At 38.2% G+C, this 23,488-nt stretch overlaps 1 protein-coding gene across 4 annotated transcripts; it reads left to right on the top strand.

Annotated features, from left to right (window-relative positions):
* The first annotated feature begins 1,590 nt into the window (after positions 1-1,590).
* LOC133526730 (glutathione S-transferase 2-like) lies at positions 1,591-21,938 on the top strand. Of its 4 annotated transcripts, none has more exons than XM_061863456.1 (5): positions 1,591-1,737; positions 12,969-13,108; positions 19,336-19,503; positions 20,030-20,172; positions 21,378-21,938. In XM_061863456.1, exons 2-5 carry the CDS (start codon positions 12,976-12,978, stop codon positions 21,546-21,548), a joined length of 615 nt encoding a protein of 204 aa, XP_061719440.1. In that variant the 5' UTR covers positions 1,591-1,737; positions 12,969-12,975; the 3' UTR covers positions 21,549-21,938. The 4 variants fall into 4 exon arrangements, with proteins under 4 accessions (XP_061719440.1, XP_061719441.1, XP_061719439.1 ...); XM_061863457.1 differs by having other exon boundaries at positions 1,619-1,733; XM_061863455.1 differs by lacking the exon at positions 1,591-1,737 and adding an exon at positions 5,323-5,413.
* The last annotated feature ends 1,550 nt before the right edge of the window (positions 21,939-23,488 follow it).

Below are 23,488 nucleotides of genomic sequence, written 5' to 3'. Positions count from 1 at the left end.
ATCCCCAGCCTCGGAAGAGGCTGGGCTCCTTTATTCTATGGTTATGGATATCATAGCAAGTAGAAATAGTGAAAGTTAGACTGGTGTAGTTTTGTTAGAGAGCCACTATGAGGGTGGCATTTGTTTAAAAACCCTCAATAAAGATTAAAAAAAAAAAGAATATTAAAAGTTATTAAACTAGACCGAAGCGAATCGGTCCAAATAAAAAAAAATCTGGTTATTTAAAATATTCCCTATGCAAGCCAGGGTAAGAAAAGACGCACGGGGAAATATTAATCCTTTGATCGCCAATGACGTCAACTGACGCGCATTCCAACAATGTTCACTAGATGAGTCGCGCACGAAAGGCGCGAAAGTAAAGGCGTTCAAAGGGTTAATACAATATTTCAAATATCGACAGATTTTTTATCTTGATCCGATTCGTCTCGGTATACCCTACGACGCAGTTATAAGTAAGAGCGAGAAAGAAATATGTTGACCAGACCAAAGTCGCGGTCCGGTACGCCCGTCTGTTAGAGCTTTAATATGACATTTCCCGATATCGGGGTCCGAAATCGAAATGTAAAAAAATGGTTTAAGTCTTTTTTAAATTTCAAATATTGTTAAGGATGTACTGTAAGGCTAAGATGGTCGGCTCTTTATCATTTGTCACCATGCCTGTCACGTTCTAACAAGTATGTAAGTGCGAAAGCTACGCATAACATGACAGATGATAAAAATGCGACCATGATACCGCTGCATATTTAATAACTTTAGTCCTAGCTAGCTATAAGAATACTTGCAATACTACTTTCAGGGTGCCATGTGTTTCTATAATTTAAATGTAATAACTGTGTACCATGGCTCGCAATAAACGATTTCTAATTTCTGATAATATTCCGTGAAACGGAAAACTATTATCAGGCTCGACATCAGGACTGATTTCGGGCCCGATATCGGCAAGTGTGAATGTAATTGGCCCATTAGGCTGAGTCCAGACTGTAAGGTATGGCCCAGACGAACGGAATTCGCAAACCGAATGGGAATTCCGTGCTTCTGTGCTCAGCCTTATTCTGTGGAATTTATTTTTACATGACAGTCATTCCACCGCGATAAAACCGGCTGACGGTTTTTTAAGTTAAAAACAGCATCAAAACTATTAACTGACAAAGTATCAGCCGGGAGGCGATGACTGACGAAATATGCTCCTGGCCCGCGGTCTATTCGATATCTTCACAAAAAAATAACATCAGAAATGCCAATGGATAATGAATACTATGATATAACAAAATAACTCAATTATTGCGGAAAACTTATTTTACTTGGTGTTGGCCGGTGTACCATGCATTTCCGCCGTTGATTATTGTAATATCGAACTCACAAAATCATACATGTTGATAAGAATATAATATATAAAGTCGTGTTATAATGGTTATATGATCATTTTAGGTACTTTAAATCCTTTTAAGTAAAATTAAAATTGTAAAAAATGCCGATAGTTTATCGACATGGCCACAACTTTTGGCTACTCATTGTTAATCGTACATAAAAATGTGGCTTTGTGTGTGAGGCTACGGTGACAGCTGGCTTAGACTCCATCTTTACTATCTTTAGGAATATTATATCTATGGTAGGAAGTTTCTCTTTCTTTTTCTTTTCTTTTCTCATTCTGTATTTTGTACGGTAGTAGTGGTAGTACTATTACAATATTTAATTTTATTCTGTGCTTCTGCTCTGCAAATTCTGGATTAAAAGTAGGTAAGTGTGAATAATTTAAAGATATATATAACGCGGCTGTTAAAATAAATATTTGTTGTATTATTATGGGAGTAGCGTTAATAAAGTTCCGCGAAGTTAGCAGAACTTCAACACCGGTTGATTCGCCGGCTGTCGTAAAATTAGGTTAGGTTAGTGTTTCATTTCAATTCAAACTTAATCTCGTATGTGTATGCAAAGTTTCTTTACCAAAATTATTGGATAGTCAACTATTTGCGTATTTCCCAATAATGATTTTTCTGCTCTACGATGGATGGAAGTTTAAACCCACGATTTTTGACCACCACACATACGAAAGATCGTTTTGTTATACATGGGTACCTATCTGAAAACTTTGCTAGATGTATATAATTACAGGAATTAATTAATTATACCAGTGGGTAGACCCAATATCTAATATTTTGTAACTAATGCAGTAAAAGTAGGGATTTTGCAACTTACAAAACACTGATTACATACATTTTTAACTATTAATTAAAATTTATACGGCTTTCAATAATTATAGCTATATTTTAAAGTTAATTTATATAACAACAAAAATACAAAATATTTGAATATTCTACTATATATTATATATGAAATTATCAAAAACAGTAGTGGTTGGTGGTGGTAGGTTTCATATATAATATATGAAATTATCAAAAACAGTAGTGGTTGGTGGTGGTGGTAGGTTTCATATATAATATATATATATATAGTCATATATAATATATAGTGTGATGAGCATGGATATTTGTTCCCGAGTCATGGGTGTTTTCTATGTATTTAAGTATTTATAAATATTTATATATTATATATATCGTTGTCTAAGTACCCTCAACACAAGCCTTATTGAGCTTACTGTGGGACTTAGTCAATTTGTGTAATAATGTCCTATAATATTTATTTATTTATTTATAATATATGAAATTATCAAAAACAGTAGTGGTTGGTGGTGGTGGTAGGTTTCATATATAATATATGAAAATATCAAAAACAGTAGTGGTTGGTGGTGGTGGTAGGTTTCATATATAATATATGAAATTATCAAAAACAGTAGTGGTTGGTGGTGGTGGTAGGTTTCATATATAATATATGAAATTATCAAAAACAGTAGTGTGTCATAGAAATTAAGCTCATTCGCAATTGTCTATCATGATTTAAATACCAAGGATACACTGCAGATAAAAGATGTGGGCTTAAACTGATAATGTGAATAAAATATTGATAATATGATTTACCATTGAAAAAACCCAAAAAAAAAACAGACATTGCCCATTTACGAATATAAATTAATTAAAGTTATACAAATACATGTTATATATTTATTTATTTAAATGTAATATATTTTATTATAATATTCTGAAAATAATTGATGTAGCTAGTTTTATGTTCAAAAACATGCTATTTGTAATGTTAAGTTCAAAATCCTTATAATTATAAATATGTATGTTTTTATAAGTATGTTTATAAATTAGTACACAAATCGTCATTACCATATATGCAGTATCATTACCGACCATAAAAGTGTCATTACTATAGCATGGTTTTCATCACTATCTTGCATACTTATTTGGCACAAACGATTGGAAATACCATAAATATATTTCAATATACAGCCACATATTACTTTAGAATGCTTGAATCGTTTTAAATTACACATTTAAAAAAATAAATTGTGGGGTAATTTTTAGTGATGGTGTGGATTTCATCAATTATCGTTTGTAAACTATCATTTTCTTTATTATATTCTGTAGGGCTAAGATGGTTGGCTCTTTATCATTTGTCACCATGCCTGTCACGTTCTAACAAGTATGTAAGCGCGAAAGTGACGGGCATAGTGACAAGTGATAAAAATGGAACCATGCTGCCACTGCTGTATATATTTTAAGTATGTTAAGTTTAGAACCAACCGGCATACACGTAACCTGACATACCTACTAAGCCGGCATACGGATAGGTATAAATATAGATAGTGTGCCGAGCCCACACCATAGATTACCCGCCACTAGATCCCGTATCCAAAAAAAACTAACGACGCATGTAAGTAATTTGTAGCTACCGTCGCGAAGGTTTTGTATTCGTAGAAACTAGGTCTCGTTAGTCATTATAACATTAATAACTGTGCCCTAAGCAGCATCGTTAATTGCATTCCGCATCGCATCTTTTTGCAGGTATCCGGCTCGAAGGACCATATATTGCGTCTAGTGCCTAATTCGTGTAGTATGTTGAATCCAGGATATCTAGACTGCTGAATAAAACTATAGCGGACTGTAAACACTAATTTAATTACTGGTAGTTACAAGGTATTTTTATAATTATTTTCGGCGCGACGCGATATGTGTGCGTTCCGCGAGCCGTAATTTCGATTCTGACCGTCCCCCCGCGGACCGGCCCCGGTCCCCGTCGCTGGCTAACCGGTCCGGTGACGTGACGGTGGACGTCATCGCTGTTGCTGTGGAGTTAATTCGATGCGGCCAACAAGGGCATCCAATCCACTGCATCCAATATCCAATATAGGATAATTCTCAATACCGATTTGGGCCCTCAATACCGTAATTAATACCGATATTGATATTGACCATTTATTTTAAGGAAAATCAGTCAAATAGTCAATGATGTTGGTACGTTTTTAAAACTTGCTTCTTCTGTGGGAATATCTGCTGCTGTCGTAATTTTATCTTTTTTTTTTCATAAATTGAAACTCAAAAAATCTAATACTGGAATTCAGTTGACGGTATTCCGGAATTCCTAATTATTCGTGGCATATAAAACTCGACCGCTCTGTTCAGTATGAGTAGCTGTGCCGTTCTCGAGAACGTTCTCCGTTCTTTTAATGGGATATTCTCGTGCGAGAACATTCCCCATAGTAAACGCAGAACGTTCTCGAGAACGGCACAACTATAGATGAGAATCGTCGATAGAAAACGCCCATCAAAACTTAAATAATGGAAATTAAATATGGAAATAATTACGTAACTTTTGGTAGCTCTGTCATCCCGATTTATTTTTTCGTTTAGTTCGACATTTGTGGGGCTTGACAGAACGCAAATCAAATTCAGAGGGGGCTAAAGCAAAATGGTAGTTTTTTATATTAAATTCTAGACATTTTAATCAAGGGTAAATAAGTATCATGAACATGAAATAAAAAACACTCGTAAACTAGACTATATTTGCGAGGGCAAACTCTAAGCAAAACCTTAAAAGGTTAAAGTTGGCTCGATAGAAAATATTCACGAAAACATATCCAACTTTCATTTATTTTCAATTGTTTATAGTTACCCTGCATACATAGCAGTATAAATTTTAGTATAAAATAGCTAGTGTTATAGCCGGGGGATTTGACTAACGAAATTTTAATCAGAAGTATACTTTTAATTTAAACATATTGATTGACAAAAAACGTCAAAATCCGCGCGATTTCAAATTTCCTGGTTTTACTTTTACGCGCCCTCTTCAGTCTAATCTTTTCCAATAAACTGATGAACGATGAAGCTTTGAGCCTAACCACATGCCTTAATCATCAACATCATTACTAGGCTTTTCTCTAGCTAGATATATGTACTGTATCTAGTGATAAACAGTGATCTGTTTATCATTTACCAATATAAACTCATGCGGTCGGCCTTGGGCGTCAGTCGTTCGTGTTTCTCGCGCCGGCCGGTTCTCTAACCTTACTGTAAGTTTAGTAACAGATTCAATAATAAGGCCGACCTTCACCGATGTCTCTACCGGATGAAACTTATATTTTATGAAATAAATTATAAATAGGATTTTAGGGTTGCCTAAAGAAATATGGTCACGGCAATTTTTAATTTTTTTTTTAATTTATCCGACTTGCCTACCGAACAAAGTAAGTTTTAATGGAAAGTATATGACACCGTAAGATTGTGCACCCGTTAGTTTACAATCCAACGTAGGTTAGGTTAGGTTAGTTTGTAATCTAACTACCGTCAGTTTATAATGTAACTAGCGAGATTATAAACTGACGAGTGTTTACAATTTTACGGTGAGCGGTAATACAACTTATAAAACATGAATCAGAAAGTTCGCCTATCTTTTTTCGATCGCTATTATGTGGTTGCCGTGTGAGTATTATATTCTTTGTTGCCGTGTGTAAACAGGTGAGTTAAAATCGGCAATTGCACTCATCTACCTGCAGCTTGAAAATATGTATTTCATATTTCAAACACATTTACATGTCATTACAGTCTCAACCAATGCGCCATGAAATTATATAAATTGACAGCTTAAAACTACACAACAGTTGACGGCCTAGTATCAATCATCTCACAGAATCTCAGGCATTAACTTCTCAAAGCCACCCATCGCCACGTAATCAAGTCGTACTCCGGTGCTAATATCAAGAGCGCATTCAATTGTGTTGTGAGAGAGACAGCGAAGCAGTGGAGAATTCATGCGCGACACGGTACGGGCCGCCGGCACCGCCAACAGATCGCGTCGCCGCCACCGCCAACAGATCGCGTCGCCGCCACCGCCAACAGATCGCGTCGCCGCGGTCTTAGTGCAATCCTAGGAACGTCCGGAACATGCAGTCGCACCAGTCGACTCACCAGTTCCGGACAGTCCGACTCACCGCGCAAAACCTGACACGCAAACGGCAACAAAATTATGGTTCCGTCTTACCTCTAATAAGTGTAATAAATATCAAAATGATGGCAATTTAATGCGAATACAGTTGGTATAGGGTTGTCTGCGAAAATCTTGTCGGAAAATTGCAGGTGATAAAATAACGTTCTAATAAAGTAGGTTCATACAAATAAACGATTGTACCTATTTTATTAATATGACACTGATTTTTACTCCCTTTGGTAAAGTATAATTTTTCACAATCCAGCCGCGTATTTGCGTCTAACGTCAATCCCAAAGTAAACAAGTAGTAAATTAAGAGCCCTTAATCCTTGGAGCGTTCTCCGATTTCACGAAATAACGCTCGATAGATGGCGTTGGCGCTCGGTACGCGAGCGCCGGCAACGCGACGCGCGTTTCAATGCAGACTAGAATAATCTTGATAGTTTTCAATATAATTTCAAGCAACATTAATTTTAGTGTTATATGATATCATATGGGCACTCTTTATTTTATTTTATATGCACAGTAGTTTTTTTATGTACACTACTACTAAGTGTACAGACTACAGAGTGTACTATAACCCTTGCTCTTTATTCTGTCTCTTTCACACCAATGGAAAATGAAGAAGTTAGTAAATGACTGCAGGTATAAATAAAGTATATTAGTGCGATAGAGAGACAGATAGTGTTTCGTTGTCGTATCGTAAACGATTGGCATGTTGGCCACACACTTGCTTGGTGCCTAGCCAAAATACCAATCGTTTGCGTATATTAGTGCGATAGAGAGAGAGTAGTGTTTCGTTGTCGTATCGTAAACGATTGGCATGTTGGCTACGCACCCATGATACCTAGCCAAGAAGCCAATCGATTGCGCATATTAGTGCGATAGAGAGACAGATAGTGTTTCCTTGTCGTATCGTAAACGTTTGGCATGTTGGCTACGCACCCATGCTGCCCAGCCAAGATGCCAATCGTTTGTGCATATTAGTACGAGAGAGAGACAGATAGTGTTTCGTTGTCGTATCGATTGGCATGGTGGCTACGCACCCATGCTGCCTAGTCAAGATGCCAATCGTTTGCGCACATTAGTGCTATAGAGTTTCAGTGTTATTTGAAATCACGTTAGGGTTTGTATTATTATTTATGACCCGAATGAAGTCCATCCAGGTTCTTATGATGGAGTCAGGAGTTGGTCACCAGAACTCCTAATGTACTCATTATAATTCCATCGTGCTTGGGCTCAAAAGATTTGCCCTGACGAACACCATCGATCTAGATGAGGTCCAGGGTCTCATGACGGAGTCAGGAGTTGGTCACCAGAACTCCCCAGAACTCCTAATCTACTCATCATAACTCCATCGAGTTTGGGCTCAATAGATTTACCCTGATGAGCACCATCAATCTAGATGAAGTCCAGGGTCTCATGATGGAGTCGGGAGTAGGTCACTAGAACTCCTAATCTACTCATTATAATTCCATCGTGTTTGGGCTCAAAAGATTTGCCCTGACGAGTACCATCGATCTAGATGAAGTCCAGGGTCTCATGATGGAGTCAGGAGTTGGTCACCATAATTCCTAATCTACTCATCATAACTCCATCGTGTTTGGGCTCAATAGATTTGCCCTTACGAGCAACATCAATCTAGATGATGTTCAGGGTCTCATGATGGAGTCAGGAGTTGGTCACTAGAACTCCTAATCTACTCATTATAATTCCATCGTGTTTGGGCTCAAAATTAGGATTAGGAGTTCTGGTGACCAACTCCTGAGTCCATCATGAGACCCTCGAATTAATCTAGATCGATGGTACTCGTCAGGGCAAATCTTTTGAGCCCAAACACGATGGAGTTATGATGAATAGACTAGGAGTTCTGGTGACCAACTCCTGAGTCCATCATGAGACCCTGGACCTGATCTAGATTGATGGTGCTCGTCAGGGCAACTCTATTGAGCCCAAACACGATGGAGTTATGATGAGTAGATTAGGAGTTCTGGTGACCAACTCCTGACTCCATCATGAGACCCTGGACCTCATCTAGGTCGATGGTGCTCGTCATGGCAAATCTCATGAGCCCAAACACGTTGGAATTATAATGAGTAGATTAGGAGTTCTAGTAACCAACTCCTGACTCCATCATGAGACCCTGGACTTTATCTAGATTGATGATGCTCGTCAGGGCAAATCTATTGAGCCCAAACACGATGAGGTTATGATGAGTAGTTTAGGAGTTCAGGTGACCAACTCCTGACTCCATCATGAGACCCTGGATCTCATCTAGATCGATGGTGTTCATCAGGGCAAATCTATTGAGCCCAAACACGATGGAGTTATGATCAGTAGATTAGGAGTTCTGGTGACCAACTCCTGACTCCATCATGAGACCCTGGACCTCATCTAGGTCGATGGTGTTCGTCAGGGCAAATCTATTGAGCCCAAACACGATGGAGTTATGATGAGTAGATTAGGAGTTCTGGTGACCAACTCCGGACTCCATCATGAGACCCTGGGCCTCATCTAGATCTATGGTGCTCGTCAGGGCAAATCTTTTGAGCCAAAACACGATGGAACTATAATGAGTAGATTAGGAGTTCTAGTGACCAACTCCTGACTCCATCATGAGACCCTGGACTTCATCTAGATCGATGGTACTCGTCAGGGCAAATCTTTTGAGCCCAAACACGATGGAATTATAATGAGTAGATTAGGAGTTCTAGTGACCTACTCCTGACTCCATCATGAGACCCTGGGCCTCATCTAGATCTATGGTGCTCGTCAGGGCAAATCTCATGAGCCCAAATACGTTGGAATTATAATGAGTAGATTAGGAGTTCTGGTGACCAACTCCTGACTCCATCATGAGACCCTGGACTTTATCTAGATTGATGATGCTCGTCAGGGCAAATCTATTGAGCCCAAACACGATGAGGTTATGATGAGTAGTTTAGGAGTTCTGGTGACCAACTCCTGACTCCATCATGAGACCCTGGACCTCATCTAGATTGATGGTGCTCGTCAGGGCAAATCTATTGAGCTCAAACACGATGGCGTTATGATAAGTAGATTAAGAGTCCTGGTGACCAACTCCTGACTCCATCATGAGACCCTGGACCTCATCTAGATCGATGGTGTTCGTCAGGGCAAATCTTTTGAGCCTAAACACGATGGGATTATAATGAGTAGATTAGGAGTTCTGGTGACCAACTCCTGACTCCATCATGAGAACTTGGACTTCATCCGGGTCAAAAATAATAATGCAAATGCAAACCCTAACGTAATTTCAAGTAAAAATGCGTTTTTCAGAAAATCGCAGCCAAATAACACTAGACCCTACTCATAGTGTTGTGTTCCTGCCGGTGAGTAAGGTTGCCAGAGCTCAACGAGGGGCGGGAGGGGGTTAGAGTCGGCAACGCGCATGTAACTCCTCTGGAGTTGCAGGCGTACATAGGCTACGGATACTGCTTACCATCAGGCGGGCCGTAAGCTTGTTTGCCACCGACGTAGTATAAAAAAAGGACCACTGAAAATCCATCAATAAGCGAGTCTGTTAAGCATAGTGTAAAAAATGAACTTTTATTAAGATTTTCTAATCGCAGTATATAGCACTTCTCGGAACTCCGTAGCTGATTACGATCGCAACGAATGCCTGACAATCGAGCACAGGTCCGTCCTCTAAGCGCGCTCCGCGCGGACTGAGAGCGGGGCGTCGCTGCTGCGTGATTTATACGTGTTTTAAAAAAATATAAATTTACGGCAATGTAGGTCCCATAGTTATGATTTTTTTTTTATAGGTTAACATAAAGTTACAGTTTGCTATAATATTATTTTTAAAGCAAAATATGCGTACAATTTGCGGAAAAAAAATATAATAAAACCCTGTTTTCGCCAAAAAAATGAAGAAAACTCGGAAGGTATTTTATCAGTTTTTTCAAATGAATCTTCGATTGTTAATCATTCCAGCCCCTCGTACGAGATATGTTGAATCAAATTGTAGTCATTCATGTACCAAATGATTCTTGTTTACAGCAAAATTGAGAACCGAAACGCCACATCTCACTGCAAAATTTGGAAAAGACTCCCAAAAAAACTCATTAAAAAAGAGGTTTAAAAGAGAAAATGAAAATTTGAACTGTTGGAGCCGCTAGTTTAGGAAACGATTATTTAAGTACGTTACCAGTTTTTGAATAAATACTAATAGTTACGTCGTAATCTTGAATGAAAAAGGAAGCATTTTACAAAATACGCTCGTCTGTAGGAATAAGGACTCTTAAGTTCTGTTCAAGTTTTAATCAGTATAAAACAAGCTTTCAATTTATGGTAAACTTTTTTTTATTTAAGGCTTTGTATAACATTTTATCAGTCAAAACCTTTGTGACAGAACTTATGACCCAACCACAGTCTAAGAAAAACTAAGTAGTCAGGTAGTCACAATAAAAAGATACTTAGGCAAGTTACCAGTACCCCTAGTGTAAATTTTATCGACATCATAACGTGACGAACGCGTTTGCGTTAAGTCTCATTTTGTATAGGGTTTTGAGTTTCCAAAACGTCCCGCTTGGCGCGCTCTTTCTAAATCCAATACAAAATGAGACTAAACGCAAACGCGTACGTCACGTTTCAAAATCGAATTTATTTACACTAGGGGTACTGATTCATGTTATATAAGTTGTATACTTTCCATTGGAACTTAGTTCGTTTGGTAGTCAAGTCGGTGAAACTGGAAGAAAAAATTATTTTTAAAATTAATTCAAAATAGCCTTTACCATATTTCTTTGGGATACCCTATTTATATATGTTCAAGAACTTTTTTTTATAAAATATAAGTTTCATCCGGTTAGATCGGTAAAGGTCGGCCTTATTACCGGCATCTTAGACTATTATTCTTTAAAAATCTTTATATAAGCATTTTGCACGAATACCTACAAGTATTTTTGCTCGAATTCCTATCTTTATTAGATTTTGTGTGCAAAGATTTACTGACTGTGGTATTAGAAGTAATTTTCTTGCTAGATTAGTGGTTTCGTATCGGGGTGGATTTCAAAACGCGAAAAAATCAAATTTAGGGGCTGTTTAAAAAAAAAGTTGCAAGTTTTACCCGATGTTACTTCTTTTATCTATTTTCAAAATAAAACTTTTTTACTATAAAATCTATCGTAATGAAAATTGGTAATTATCTTAGTAGACAAAAAACCGGCCAAGTGTGAGTCGGACTCGCGCACGAAGGGTTCCGTGCCATTATCCATATCTAAGTTTACATTGTTGTCCTAAGCCCACAGTGTTGACGATTTTCTAGTCACTGCCAGTTTGTTTTTAATATCAATACCCTAGCTCACACTTGTACAAATTACGGCGAAAATTTTGCGGCGTGGATTCATTTCATTGTCGGACTCGGTTTCTTTTCGTCCGACAAAATTAAAGCAATCCAAGGGCCCCTTGATAGAATTTGCCTCAGGCCCCGCACTGGACGTGACCGTGCTGTAATCTCAAGAATCCACATTTTCAATTTATTTATAGAATAAACACTTAGTGACGAAACGATAAGAACGTAGGTAGGTTGTTTTGATTTCATGAGTGGTCCGATAAGTGTGATAAGCCTTAGAACTGTTCGTCATGCTCCAATTGCAAAATCACTTTCTTGTATTTGAGCAAATCCTGATTAACAACTACGGGACCCTACACAGAGCATGGCACGACATGCTCTTGGCCGATTTGTGATAACGGTACTTTTTCTATGAAATTCCATTTCGGGAGAAAACGCTTTCTACTGATTAAATCTTAACAAATCACTTTGATTTTGATGTCGATCGCTTCAGCATAAGTAATATATTCTAGGTTTATACTGTTTATAGTAGGTTTCGCTTAAGAGGCTGTCAATACCTAAAGCGCGAACACTGTCTATTTGTATCGGAGTAAATGAGATAGCACTGTCGCATGTTACTGGGCCTGGGCAAGGGAATAATAAGAAAAATATTTAAATAAAAAAAAGTGGATTATTAGTGTAATATTTTACTCAATAGCGGTTTAGATATAAACGTTTTGAAATTGTGATTTTAATTGCAGACCCATAAGTCAAATCAATAAAGACATAGAACCGTTTAATTGTGATTTTAAGACCAATCTTTGTAATTATTTTCTATCGAGCCGATTTCGTTCAATCATGTATCGAGTACAACCACGGTCTTTGAAATATAATTAATATGAACATATATTTTTCTTACTTGACTAAAACAAATAGTCTTTCTTAAAAAACTGTTTAAGTAACATCAATTTCAAGGACATTGGGTGTTGACAGCCTCTTAAAAAAAACGTTAACTTTTTTATTTTTGTATTGCTAATTTTGAAAAAGATAAACCCTAAACCTAGTTTCTCATTGTGTCAATAACATACAACAAAATGGAAAATATTTAGAAGTAGAAAAACGTTTTCTCTTTACGATATCCGAGACGACGGGGACAATGCCGTCCTCGAAACGTCGGAGGTAAAGTTTAAGAATTAATTACAAATTACTTAACCATTAAGTCCCGTGTTATAGTTAATAATATGGGCTCAAGCCTGAAATAAAACATTGAATTGAACAACGTATAAAAATCGTGAAAGTTTAAATCAGTGTTTTGCTCCACCCTCATCATTACTTTCTATTTCAGAGCCAAAATGCCTCAGACCGAGTTCTACTACTTCCCGATCAAGGCCCTGGGCGAGCCCATCCGCCTGCTGCTCGCCTACGGCGGCGAGGACTGGAAAGACAACAGAGTCACACCTGAGGACTGGCCCAACTTCAAGCCCAGTAAGTTTCACTAACCTAAGCCTGGGATTGATACCTACTTGCCGCGCACCGCATACGGTGCAAACAGCCAATAGGCTGCCACAAGCGCACACCGACCACCGACCACGCTCTAGAACTTAATGAAACTGATCTGAGGCATCCAGATGCCTTAGTTCTACTTCCCATCAAGGTTCTGGGTGAGCCCATTCGCCTGCTTTTGGCCTGCTGACGGGTCACCCCTAAAGACTGGCCTAACCTCAAGCCTAGTAACTCCAGAGTGTTTTCTAGAGGAAATGCCTCTGAACCCTGACTGAATGAAACGATTACGTGCGCGGACATCTACACAATGTGTTTGTACTCGTATAGTGGAGCCGTTAACCTCGTATAGTATGATGAATTTTATCGACATATCACCCCCCAGACCTATATTTTTTCTCAACAATTTTAAAAATGCACCCCTTCTAAGTTTTATGATGCCAAACACGTCAGCAGTTGGTTAATGTGCCATTATCTGTCCATTTACCTGTCGTACATTAAAAAAGATCTCATTCGATAGGGCATACATTTCAAGCATAAATGTCGCAGACAATTTTCCACAACTACTCAAGAATGAATAACAAAAAAATTGTCTCCTAAAATTACTTTTTCATCACACTTGCTCGAAAAAGATCTTATTTCACGCAGGTGTGCTGAAGGACAAAGGCCTATTTTGTTCCCGCGGGAGTTATGGATTGTAAAAAAAAAAGCTATATATTTAATTATGTCACTTATTCATACAAACCAAGTAGCATAAATTAGTTTTACTTATAAAATACTGACGTTTATAATTTTATATTTTTGTTTGTTTTATCCATGAATTACCACCCTCGTATCCAAAATTTCACTTACCCCCCCTCGTTGCACAATGTACAGTCGAGGAAATTGATTCTTTAGCAGTTAACGTGCCACGTTACAATGGACAGCTCCTACCATAAGTATGTACAGCCAAATTTACTTGAACCGCAAGTTGCTAAAGAATCAATTTCCGCGACCGTACTATTTTTAACGTTAAATTAACAACTTTAATGTATAAGTATCATTACTATCCTAATATTCTTTAAACACACGTTCTTTACTCTAATGAAATAAATTGAAATAATAATGAATATTTGTTGTATTGAAATTCATGCATCCGTTTCCATTGCACATAAACGTATGTATTTGGGTCATTCAACTTATTCTTATCACTCCTTAGGGGCTGGTACACAAATCACGCGAGATTTTTTCGGCTACTTTTTGACTCCCACATAACCTCACGTGTAGTTTTTTTTTTATTCGACCTAATTTTAAGATAAATAGTAATGAAAATGAAATTAAAATGAAAATATTTAATTTAGACACCAAGTATCCATATTTTGTATAGAACTGGTGAATTATGTATAGAGTATATCTTGTTTAGACTCGCTATTTTGAAGTGCCAAGTGAAGATTTATGTTTAATGAAACCGAGAAAAAGTATGTGGCAGATATTTATTCTTAGTGACGTGAGGTCTCCTTATAAACGTGATTTGTCGTGATTTTTTCGTGACCCCTCCCCCCCCTACCGAACCTCGCGTGATTTGTGCATAAGCCCTTACCATTGATACGGTCGCCTGTTTCACTCTTTAAATCCTGGTTTTATGGCATAAACATGCCTTTTTTTTATATACTACGTCGGTGGCAAACAAGCATACGGCCCGCCTGATGGTAAGCAGTCTCCGCAGCCTATGTACGCCTGCAACTCCAGAGGAGTTACATGCGCGTTGCCGACCCTAAAACCCCCCTCGTTGAGCTCTGGCAACCATACTCACAGGCAGGAACACAACACTATGAGTAGGGTCTAGTGTTATTTGGCTGCTGTTTTCTGTAAGGTGGAGGTACTTCCCCAGTTGGGCTCTGCTCTAGATCTGGAATGACATCCACTGGCTGTGCCCTACCACACAAAGCGAGATGACATTCACAATGCCCATACCTCTCTTACTTCTTTTGGTACCAAGCTCTTTCCGCAATAAGCCATCAACCATGCACTATAATATAACGTGGTATGTATTGTCGCCCGGCTATTGGGACGGAATAACAACCAGAAATAACTAGTTGATTCACCCATTTCATTTCAACCCGGGCTCTTCGGTGCGTTGTCCGCGAGACAGACGATCATAGAACTATATCAATTTTAATATATTACTTTAGGTATCATATCAGTTTCCTCCGACCATGATGCATCGTCACAGTATAATATGAATGCTAGTCATTGATAATGGAACGTAATGAAACATATTGTGTTTGAGATAATAACGAGGGGCAATATACGATAAAAAGTATTTACAATAATATACTTACTGTTATTTAGCGCGCGGTTCGTTGTTTGATGACAAGGTGCTTATTTCATTGATATATATCTAAGGATGGGCCTTACGGGCATTTAGAATGGTACCAGTTCAGCGGTATCACTCGCGAATTCGAGCCAACTAGTTGCGATCAATCGCGAGCGTGATGCGAACTCATCAACCAATCGCGCTGTGGCGTTAGACATTTTTATTTTCTTTCGGAGCGATTATTTTCGAAAATATTAATTTTATCAAAAAATGTTTTTTGGAGACCAGTATTCGTTTTGAAAGACCTATCCAACGTTAGATACCACACAATATTAGGCCAAAACAAAAAAAAAAAACAAAAAAAAAAAATTGTATGGGAGGTATCTTAAATTATTTATTTTTTATAATTTTGCCTTTATCGTTCTATTATAAAGCATGATTGATGTATTCATGCCAAATTGCAGCTTTCTAGCAGTTACGATCACGGAGCAAACCCGCGGACGGACGGACGGATATGGCGAAACTATAAGGGTTTCTAGATGACTACGAAACCCACACACACTATTTACAACAATTTTTACAGGATACTAAGCCTAATGCTACAGTCACAACAGTTTAACTATTCTAACAATCTTGTTTATTCCTTAATTATATATATCGTTACGCCTGTAACATATAATGTACAGTCAACCAATTTGAATCCTAGGCCACTATAGAACCTTGTCGCTTTAACTACTCTATACATGCTATGCATCACTCAATAAGCACTGTCGTAGAAGTCATTATGACATGGTTCTATAGTGGCCTAGGAATCAAATTGGTTGACCGTACAATGCCGACTTTGTTTGTGTTTGTAGTTGGAAGTGTGGTAAATAAAATAACATGAACAATAGGAAATTTTACTAGCTTGATTTTTTAGGGGTTCATGGCCAAGATTGCAATTTCCACATGGTTCAATTTCGGGGTCTATGTATTTTTGTATGAGTTTCGAAATTTTCCATTTCCAACGTGAAAATTTCCTTAAATTTCCAAGAACTTTACGAACTTTTTGGTAACTTTTCGCACCTCGGACATCTGTCACTGTTCGCAGCATCCTTTGACAACGGTTCCTATTCATTTTTATTAGGGTTCCGTAGCCAAATGGCATAAAACGGAACCCTTATAGTTTCGCCATGTCCGTCTGTCTGTCTGTCTGTCTGTCTGTCTGTCTGTCTGTCTGTCTGTCTGTCTGTCTGTCCGAGGCTTTGCTCCGTGGTCGTTAGTGCTAGAAAGCTGAAATTTGGCATGGATATATAAATCAATAAAGCCGACAAAGTCGTACAATAAAATCTAAAAATTTTTTTTTTTTTAGGGTACCTCCCCTACACGTAAAGTGGGGGTGAATTTTATTTTTCGCTTTAACCCTAGAGTGTGGGGTATCGTTGGAAAGGTCTTTCAAAACTAATAGGGGTTTTCAAGAAACATTTTTTGATAAAGGGAATATATTCGGAGATAATCGCTCCGAAAGAAAAAAAATATGTGTCCCCCCCCTCTAACTTTAGAACCATAGGTCTAAAAAATATGAAAAAAATCGTGGAAGTAGAGCTTAAGAAAGACATTAAATGAAAACTATAGCGGACATGATCAGTTTAGCTGTTTTTGAGTTATCGCAAAAAGTTTTACGTTCATAGTAAAAAGACTTACTTTAATTAGGTACTGATTATGCAAATTTGCCTGTTTGTTTAACTCGGGTGAAAGGTACCATTTACTACACTTTAAGCTCCAGTTTAGCTTATTGTGACGGAAGAGTAACTACGGAACCCTACACTGAGCGTGGCCCGACATGCTCTTGGCCGGTTTTTTCTACTAAGTATTACAATAGTACTATTACTTTGACAATTTAATGATGTATATTCAAAATTAATTGATCATACGTAAGTAAACCTTGTTCCAACGACATACGGTCTATTTTCTAATAGTCTGTGTTGTGAGGAGGCGTTGGCTGTGAATTTGCAAGTCATGCTAACTGTTAGATGAAGGTCGGTAAACAAAAATATGTCGACGGATTCTGAATGGCTTGGGAGTGAAGCGGGGCCCGGGAAATATTGTGCAATGATTGCGACATTTTTGCGATTAGAAAATAGTGCCGCAGCTAAATGACATCAAAGCGATCATATAATTGCAACATTAAGTACTTAGATATTAAAATGCTGAAATATGTAATGATAAAAAAAATAGTCATTCATAATAAATATGTTTATTAATTTAAAAACACAATTAGCTGACGTGGCTGAAACAGCCGCCAACCTGAAGTGGAACTGGGCGGGACACGTTTGCCGTATGGACCCGGGTACGTCCTTAAACTACGTCCACAAGAGAGGTATGGGCATTGTGAATGTCATCTCGCTCTGTGTGGTAGGGCACAGCACAGCGGATGTCATTCCAGATCTAGAGCAGAGCCCAACTGGGGAAGTACCTCCACCTTACAGAAAACCGCAGCCAAATAACACTAGACCCTACTCATAGTGTTGTGTTCCTGCCGGTAAGGTTGCCAGAGCTCAACGAGGGGTGGGAGAGGGTTAGGGTCGGCAACGCGCATGTAACTCCTCTGGAGTTGCAGGCGTACATAGGCTACGGATACTGCTTACCATCAGGCGGGCCGTATGCTTGTTTGCCACCGACATAGTATAAAAAAAAATGCCGGGTGACTTGTGGGCTAAAACAACCAATTGGGTCCCACATCAAACCCCCGGGCGCGGCAAACCTCGACGGCTTTAGCGAGATGACCTTGACGCCTTTGTTAGGAACTGGTGGGAGCCAAGGATTAGGAGTCAAGACCGGGATACGTGGAAAGGAAGTTTGGATGCCTTTGCCCAGCAGTAGGACACTAGGCTCATATAAATAAATAATAGTTACATGATAGTTTTAGTATTGAATGAGATGAACAATATTTACAAGCATTTGAGGTGTGGTGTTGGCGAAGTATAGAAGGAATAAGTTGGACAGAAAGAGTTACCAATGAAGCCGTTCTAAAAAGCGTGAAGGAAAAGAGAAGCTTAATGAGCATTGTTAAAAATAGAAGAGGAAAAATGATCGGCCACCTGCTACGACACGACCACTTCATCAGAAACATTATAGAAGGGAAAATAATTGGAAGGAGAGGGAGGGGAAGACCAAGAAAAAGTTATATGAGCCAAGTAAAGGAGCATGTAGGAGCCGTGTCGTACCGGGACACTAAAGGGCTCGGATCGACCAAGGTGGAGACAACTTCATTAAGCTGCACCGACAAGAGCCCTGCTCTTAAATTTAAGAAGAAGAAGTTTTAGTATTATTCAATTTAATTCAATTCAATTCAAATATACTTTATTCATGTAGGCCTAGCAACAAGCACTTATGAATAGTAAGACAGTATTACATATAATTATCTTAATCTAATTATCAGAGCAATTTATTGATGTTGTAAATATTATTCCATATATAATACTAATGAATATAATTCATAGATCAAATTTAATACTAAAACTTTCACAAAATATAGTCATACAAAAAAAAATGTATAAAAAATACTAGTCTAGATTGTTTCTAGAATAAATTCTAAATGTCAAACAAATATAATAAAAACAACAAAGGAAATACATGCATTGGAATATCCATTTCATCATCATTATTCAAATATAATAAATAATTAATCATTTCGAATCACAATTAATCCCACGTTGTTTTATCATTCATGTAGTCTTGTGTGGTATAATAAGCTTTAGAAATAAGTTTACGCTTTACATGATTCTTAAATTTATTAGTTAATTTTAGATGAATTGATCATGTAATTTAATGTGTTTGAATGATTAAAGCCAGTTATCCCATTAAAGGACGTGAAAGCCACGTGAGCTAATACATTTTTTTTTCATAACTAGGCTTAATATTCTGTTTGTTTCAGAAACCCCATTCGGCCAAATGCCAGTGATGGTAGTCGATGGCAAGCAGTACGCGCAGAGCATTCCTCTGTCTCGCTACCTCGGTCGTAAGCACGGCCTGGCTGGATCCAACATTGACGAAGATTTCCTGATTGACCAGAACGTAGAGTTCGTCAACGACATCAGAGCGAGTAAGTATAGACAAGTACAGAGCATGTCCATATCTCGCCACCTTGGCCGTAAACAAGACCTGGCCGCACATAACAAGATTTCCTGATTAAAAAGAACATGAAGGCACATGGCAGTGCTCCAAGGAATTGTTCGGATTAATCCCTGCCTCTTCTTTTCGCCATCGCTTTGAGCGATAACATTTCAATCTTTACAGCTAAACTGTGGAATGAACTGTCGCCCGCGGTATGTCCGGACCGATACGACCTTCAAACCTTCAAGAAAAGATCATAATACTTGAATGCTACAAGCTGTCAACGCACAACCCTTCTGGTGTTGCGGGTGTCCATGGGAGACGGTAATCGCTTACCATCAGGCGATTCGTCTGCTCGCTTGCCTCCTATATCATAACAAAAAATACCGCAATATTGTTAGTATTTCAGGTTATTTTATACCATTTATACACAAAAACACAACAGAACCACCACCAACCACCAGACCAGTAAAGCAAAGTTTCACAGGTTTCTAATATTACATTCGTCTCAACAGAGGCCGCACAAGTCCAATACGAGCCCGACGAGGCCCTGAAGGCCAAGAAGCACGAGGACTTCTCCAAGAACGTGTACCCTGGCATGCTGGCCAAGCTGGACCAGATCCTCAAGGAGAACAACGGACACCTCGCGCTGGGCAAGGTCAGTATACTTAACCGAGGATCACGGAGCGCGCGCTTCCGTAACCGAGGCGTTTTCATATCAACGACACACAACATCCGATCCGACAGTGATCCCTAATAATAAAAAAAACGATAAGACTTTTTGAAAACTGTGTTGGCTAAACCTACTGCATCTTAAGAAGGAAGAATAACTTTGCGATCCTAGCGAAATAACGGTACTTTTTCTATGAAGTTCCATTTTGGGAGAAAACGTTTTCCACCAACTAAATCTTAACTAATCACTTTGGTTTTGATATCAATCGCTTCAGCATAATATATTCTAGGTTTATAGGTTTCGCTTTTTTCAATAAAAATATTTTTTTTCTTTTTTTTTATTGCAAATTTAGAAAAAAAGGGAAACCTATAAACCTAGCTTAGTGATAGGTTGGCATCAGCGTGCTTTTCATTGTGTCGTTAACATACTAATGAATGAATGAATGAATGAATGAAAGTTTATTCACATGAACATATAAATAACCGGCCAAGAGCATGTCGGGCCACGCTCAGTGTAGGGTTCCGTAGTTACTCTTCCGTCACAATAAGCTAAACTGGAGCTTAAAGTGTAGTAAATGGTACCTTTCACCCGAGTTAAACAAATAGGCAAATTTGCATAATCAGTACCTAATTAAAGTAAGTCTTTTTACTATGAAGGGAAAACTTTTTGCGGTAACTCAAAAACAGATAAACTGATCATGTCTGCTATAGTTTTCATTTAATGTCTTTCTTAAGCTCTACTTCCACGATTTTTTTCATATTTTTTGGATCTATGGTTCAAAAGTTAGAGGGGGGGGGGACACATTTTTTTTTTCTTTCGGAGCGATTATATCCTAAAAATGTTTCTTGAAAACCCCTATTAGTTTTGAAAGACCTTTCCAACGATACCCCACACTCTAGGGTTGAAGCGAAAAAAAAATTCCACCCCCACTTGACGTGTAGGGGAGGTACCCTAAAAAAAATTAAATTTTTATATTTTATTGTACGACTTTGTCGGCTTTATTGATTAATATATTCATGCCAAATTTCAGCTTTCTAGCACTAACGACCACGGAGCAAAGTCTCGGACAGACAGACAGACAGACAGACGGACATGGCGAAACTATAAGGGTTGACTACGGAACCCTAAAAAAGGCCTCGTAGGTTCGTGTTCTTCTCTCACTCTCACTGAGCATTTATACTTCATTGCAGCTGACCTGGGGTGACTTCGTATTTGCGGGCATTTACGCATACCTTAAGGTGATGCTGCAGGCCCCGGACCTTGACGAACGCTTCCCCGCCTTCAAGAAACTCGAGCAGACCGTCTATTCCCTCCCCAAGGTCAAGGCCTACGCTGACGCCGCGCCCAAGACCGACCATTAAAGCGATCGGACCATCAGTACGTAATACATAACGGCGACCAGATATTTTTATATTGATCACGTGAAGTGATGCTGCAGGCATTAAAAAATGTGATCATTCAGTACATAACGGCGCTCTAAAAGTATCACGTAATAAAGGTATAACATATTACCCTCCTATTTCTATCAAGAGAAGAACGAAGCGAATGGAATGATTTATCAAGTTATGTTAAAGAAAAATCGAATACCGTCTGAACTTTTCAAGATTTGTGGTTCACCTTCTAGTATTAAAGATCTTGAATTTAAAAGCACTTTGTTAAGTTATAAGTAATATTATATTTTAAGTACATGTTATGTGTAATCGCTGCAGTAATTGTATCTTTTAAAAGTGAAATAAAGCTGCATATTAGTATGTGTTTATTTTCCTACTCCTCTACTGTTATCTGTCATTTATGCATTCATTAACACGAATATAAGAACATACATAAAAGATTTCAAGAAAAGTCTATATTGTCTATTCCTCATGACAGCTCTTGTGCTTTTAATCGCTATAGCGTTACAGCGATTAATGGCTACCAACCTAACAAAATCAAAACTAATACAGTTTTAAACTAAGTGCATTGCTGCCAACTTACAAAATATTCATTTGGTAAAAACACTCACTTCATAAGTCAGAAACACGCATGTGACACCCGTAATATAGCAACACCCATAGACTACGAAGACCTCTTAGCGTTGCTTGTTAGTCTCCGTAGGCTACGGTGGCCAAAATCGAGAAAAATCTGTCCAAAAATGTAATTTAGGAAGTAGCAAGTACCAGGGCCTCATGAGTTACGAGGTGTCGCTGACCGGCCGGCCGCGGCCCGGGGCGGGCCGGGCGCGTAACAAGGTATGCTCGCGCGTCTTGGCTATATACTTTTGCTTTGTTTGCCTAAATTAAGATTTATTTTTGTTGACTCGTAGGAAAAGTATTGTATGCAACGTTGTATAAGTAGGTCAAAAAATGCTCGTGGCGTATTCCTTTACAATGTTCGGCTCTGGCTCACATTGTAACTCACGCCACTCGCCTTTTTTGACCCTTATACAACTGTTGCATAAAATACTATAATGATTGTGTAATTATGGATCGCATGTATCTGAAATAAAGGAATTTATTATTATTCCCTTTATTTCATTTTTTATTATTATTATTATTTATTATTAATACATAGTTCGGCTAATAAGAGGAACAGCAAAACTGCTGACGCACGCACGTAGCGTCCCGCAACAGGCATCTGCCCCTCTCCCACGGCAGGTCAATTTATAAGAGTGCTAATTATTTTACAAGATGAAATAATATTCAATCTAAAACTATAATAAACATGATTTAGCCCGTCCTTAGGTTCAGGGCATATTGTTAGTTTTAAGCGCAAATAATCTTATCAATCGAGCTCGTCATACAAGTATTCGATAGATATTATCAACCGACATTGATTCTAAAGTTCAAAGGCTGTTGCTATACAATTTATGAGAATGAATGAGTAATAGGTTTCTATATAAAGCGGCCCATTTTATTGATTATTGGAAGTGAAAATTTGTAGGTACCTAGCTACCTAGTCACCATCAGATATATCGGAGCGGCCAAAGTGCTCGCAAATAACTGGACACGCCTCTTTTGTCAAGAGTAAATGTCCAGTTGTTTTCATCTTTCGTGGCTTATAGTTTACTTATGAAACGGGTAGTGATAAGTTTAACATACAAAGTTTTTTATTCATATATTTTACGATCAGCATTGAAAACTGTTCAGAATTGATTTTTGTTTAATTTCCATTCTGATATTTTTAGTATGTTTTGTTAAATAGATTTAGTATTTTATTTTCTTCGTATTCGAAATAAAAAATTAATTGCTTAACTCGAGTGAAAAGCTCTGTTCGAGCGCCATGGCCAATACCACGCCAGTAATGGGCGCCTTACATCCCTTGG

The sequence above is a fragment of the Cydia pomonella genome, chromosome 16 (genome assembly GCF_033807575.1).
Source record: "Cydia pomonella isolate Wapato2018A chromosome 16, ilCydPomo1, whole genome shotgun sequence".
Taxonomy (NCBI): Eukaryota; Metazoa; Arthropoda; class Insecta; order Lepidoptera; family Tortricidae; genus Cydia; species Cydia pomonella.
The sequence above is the reverse complement of the archived record's forward strand: the minus strand, read 5'-3'. Positions and strand labels throughout refer to the sequence as shown.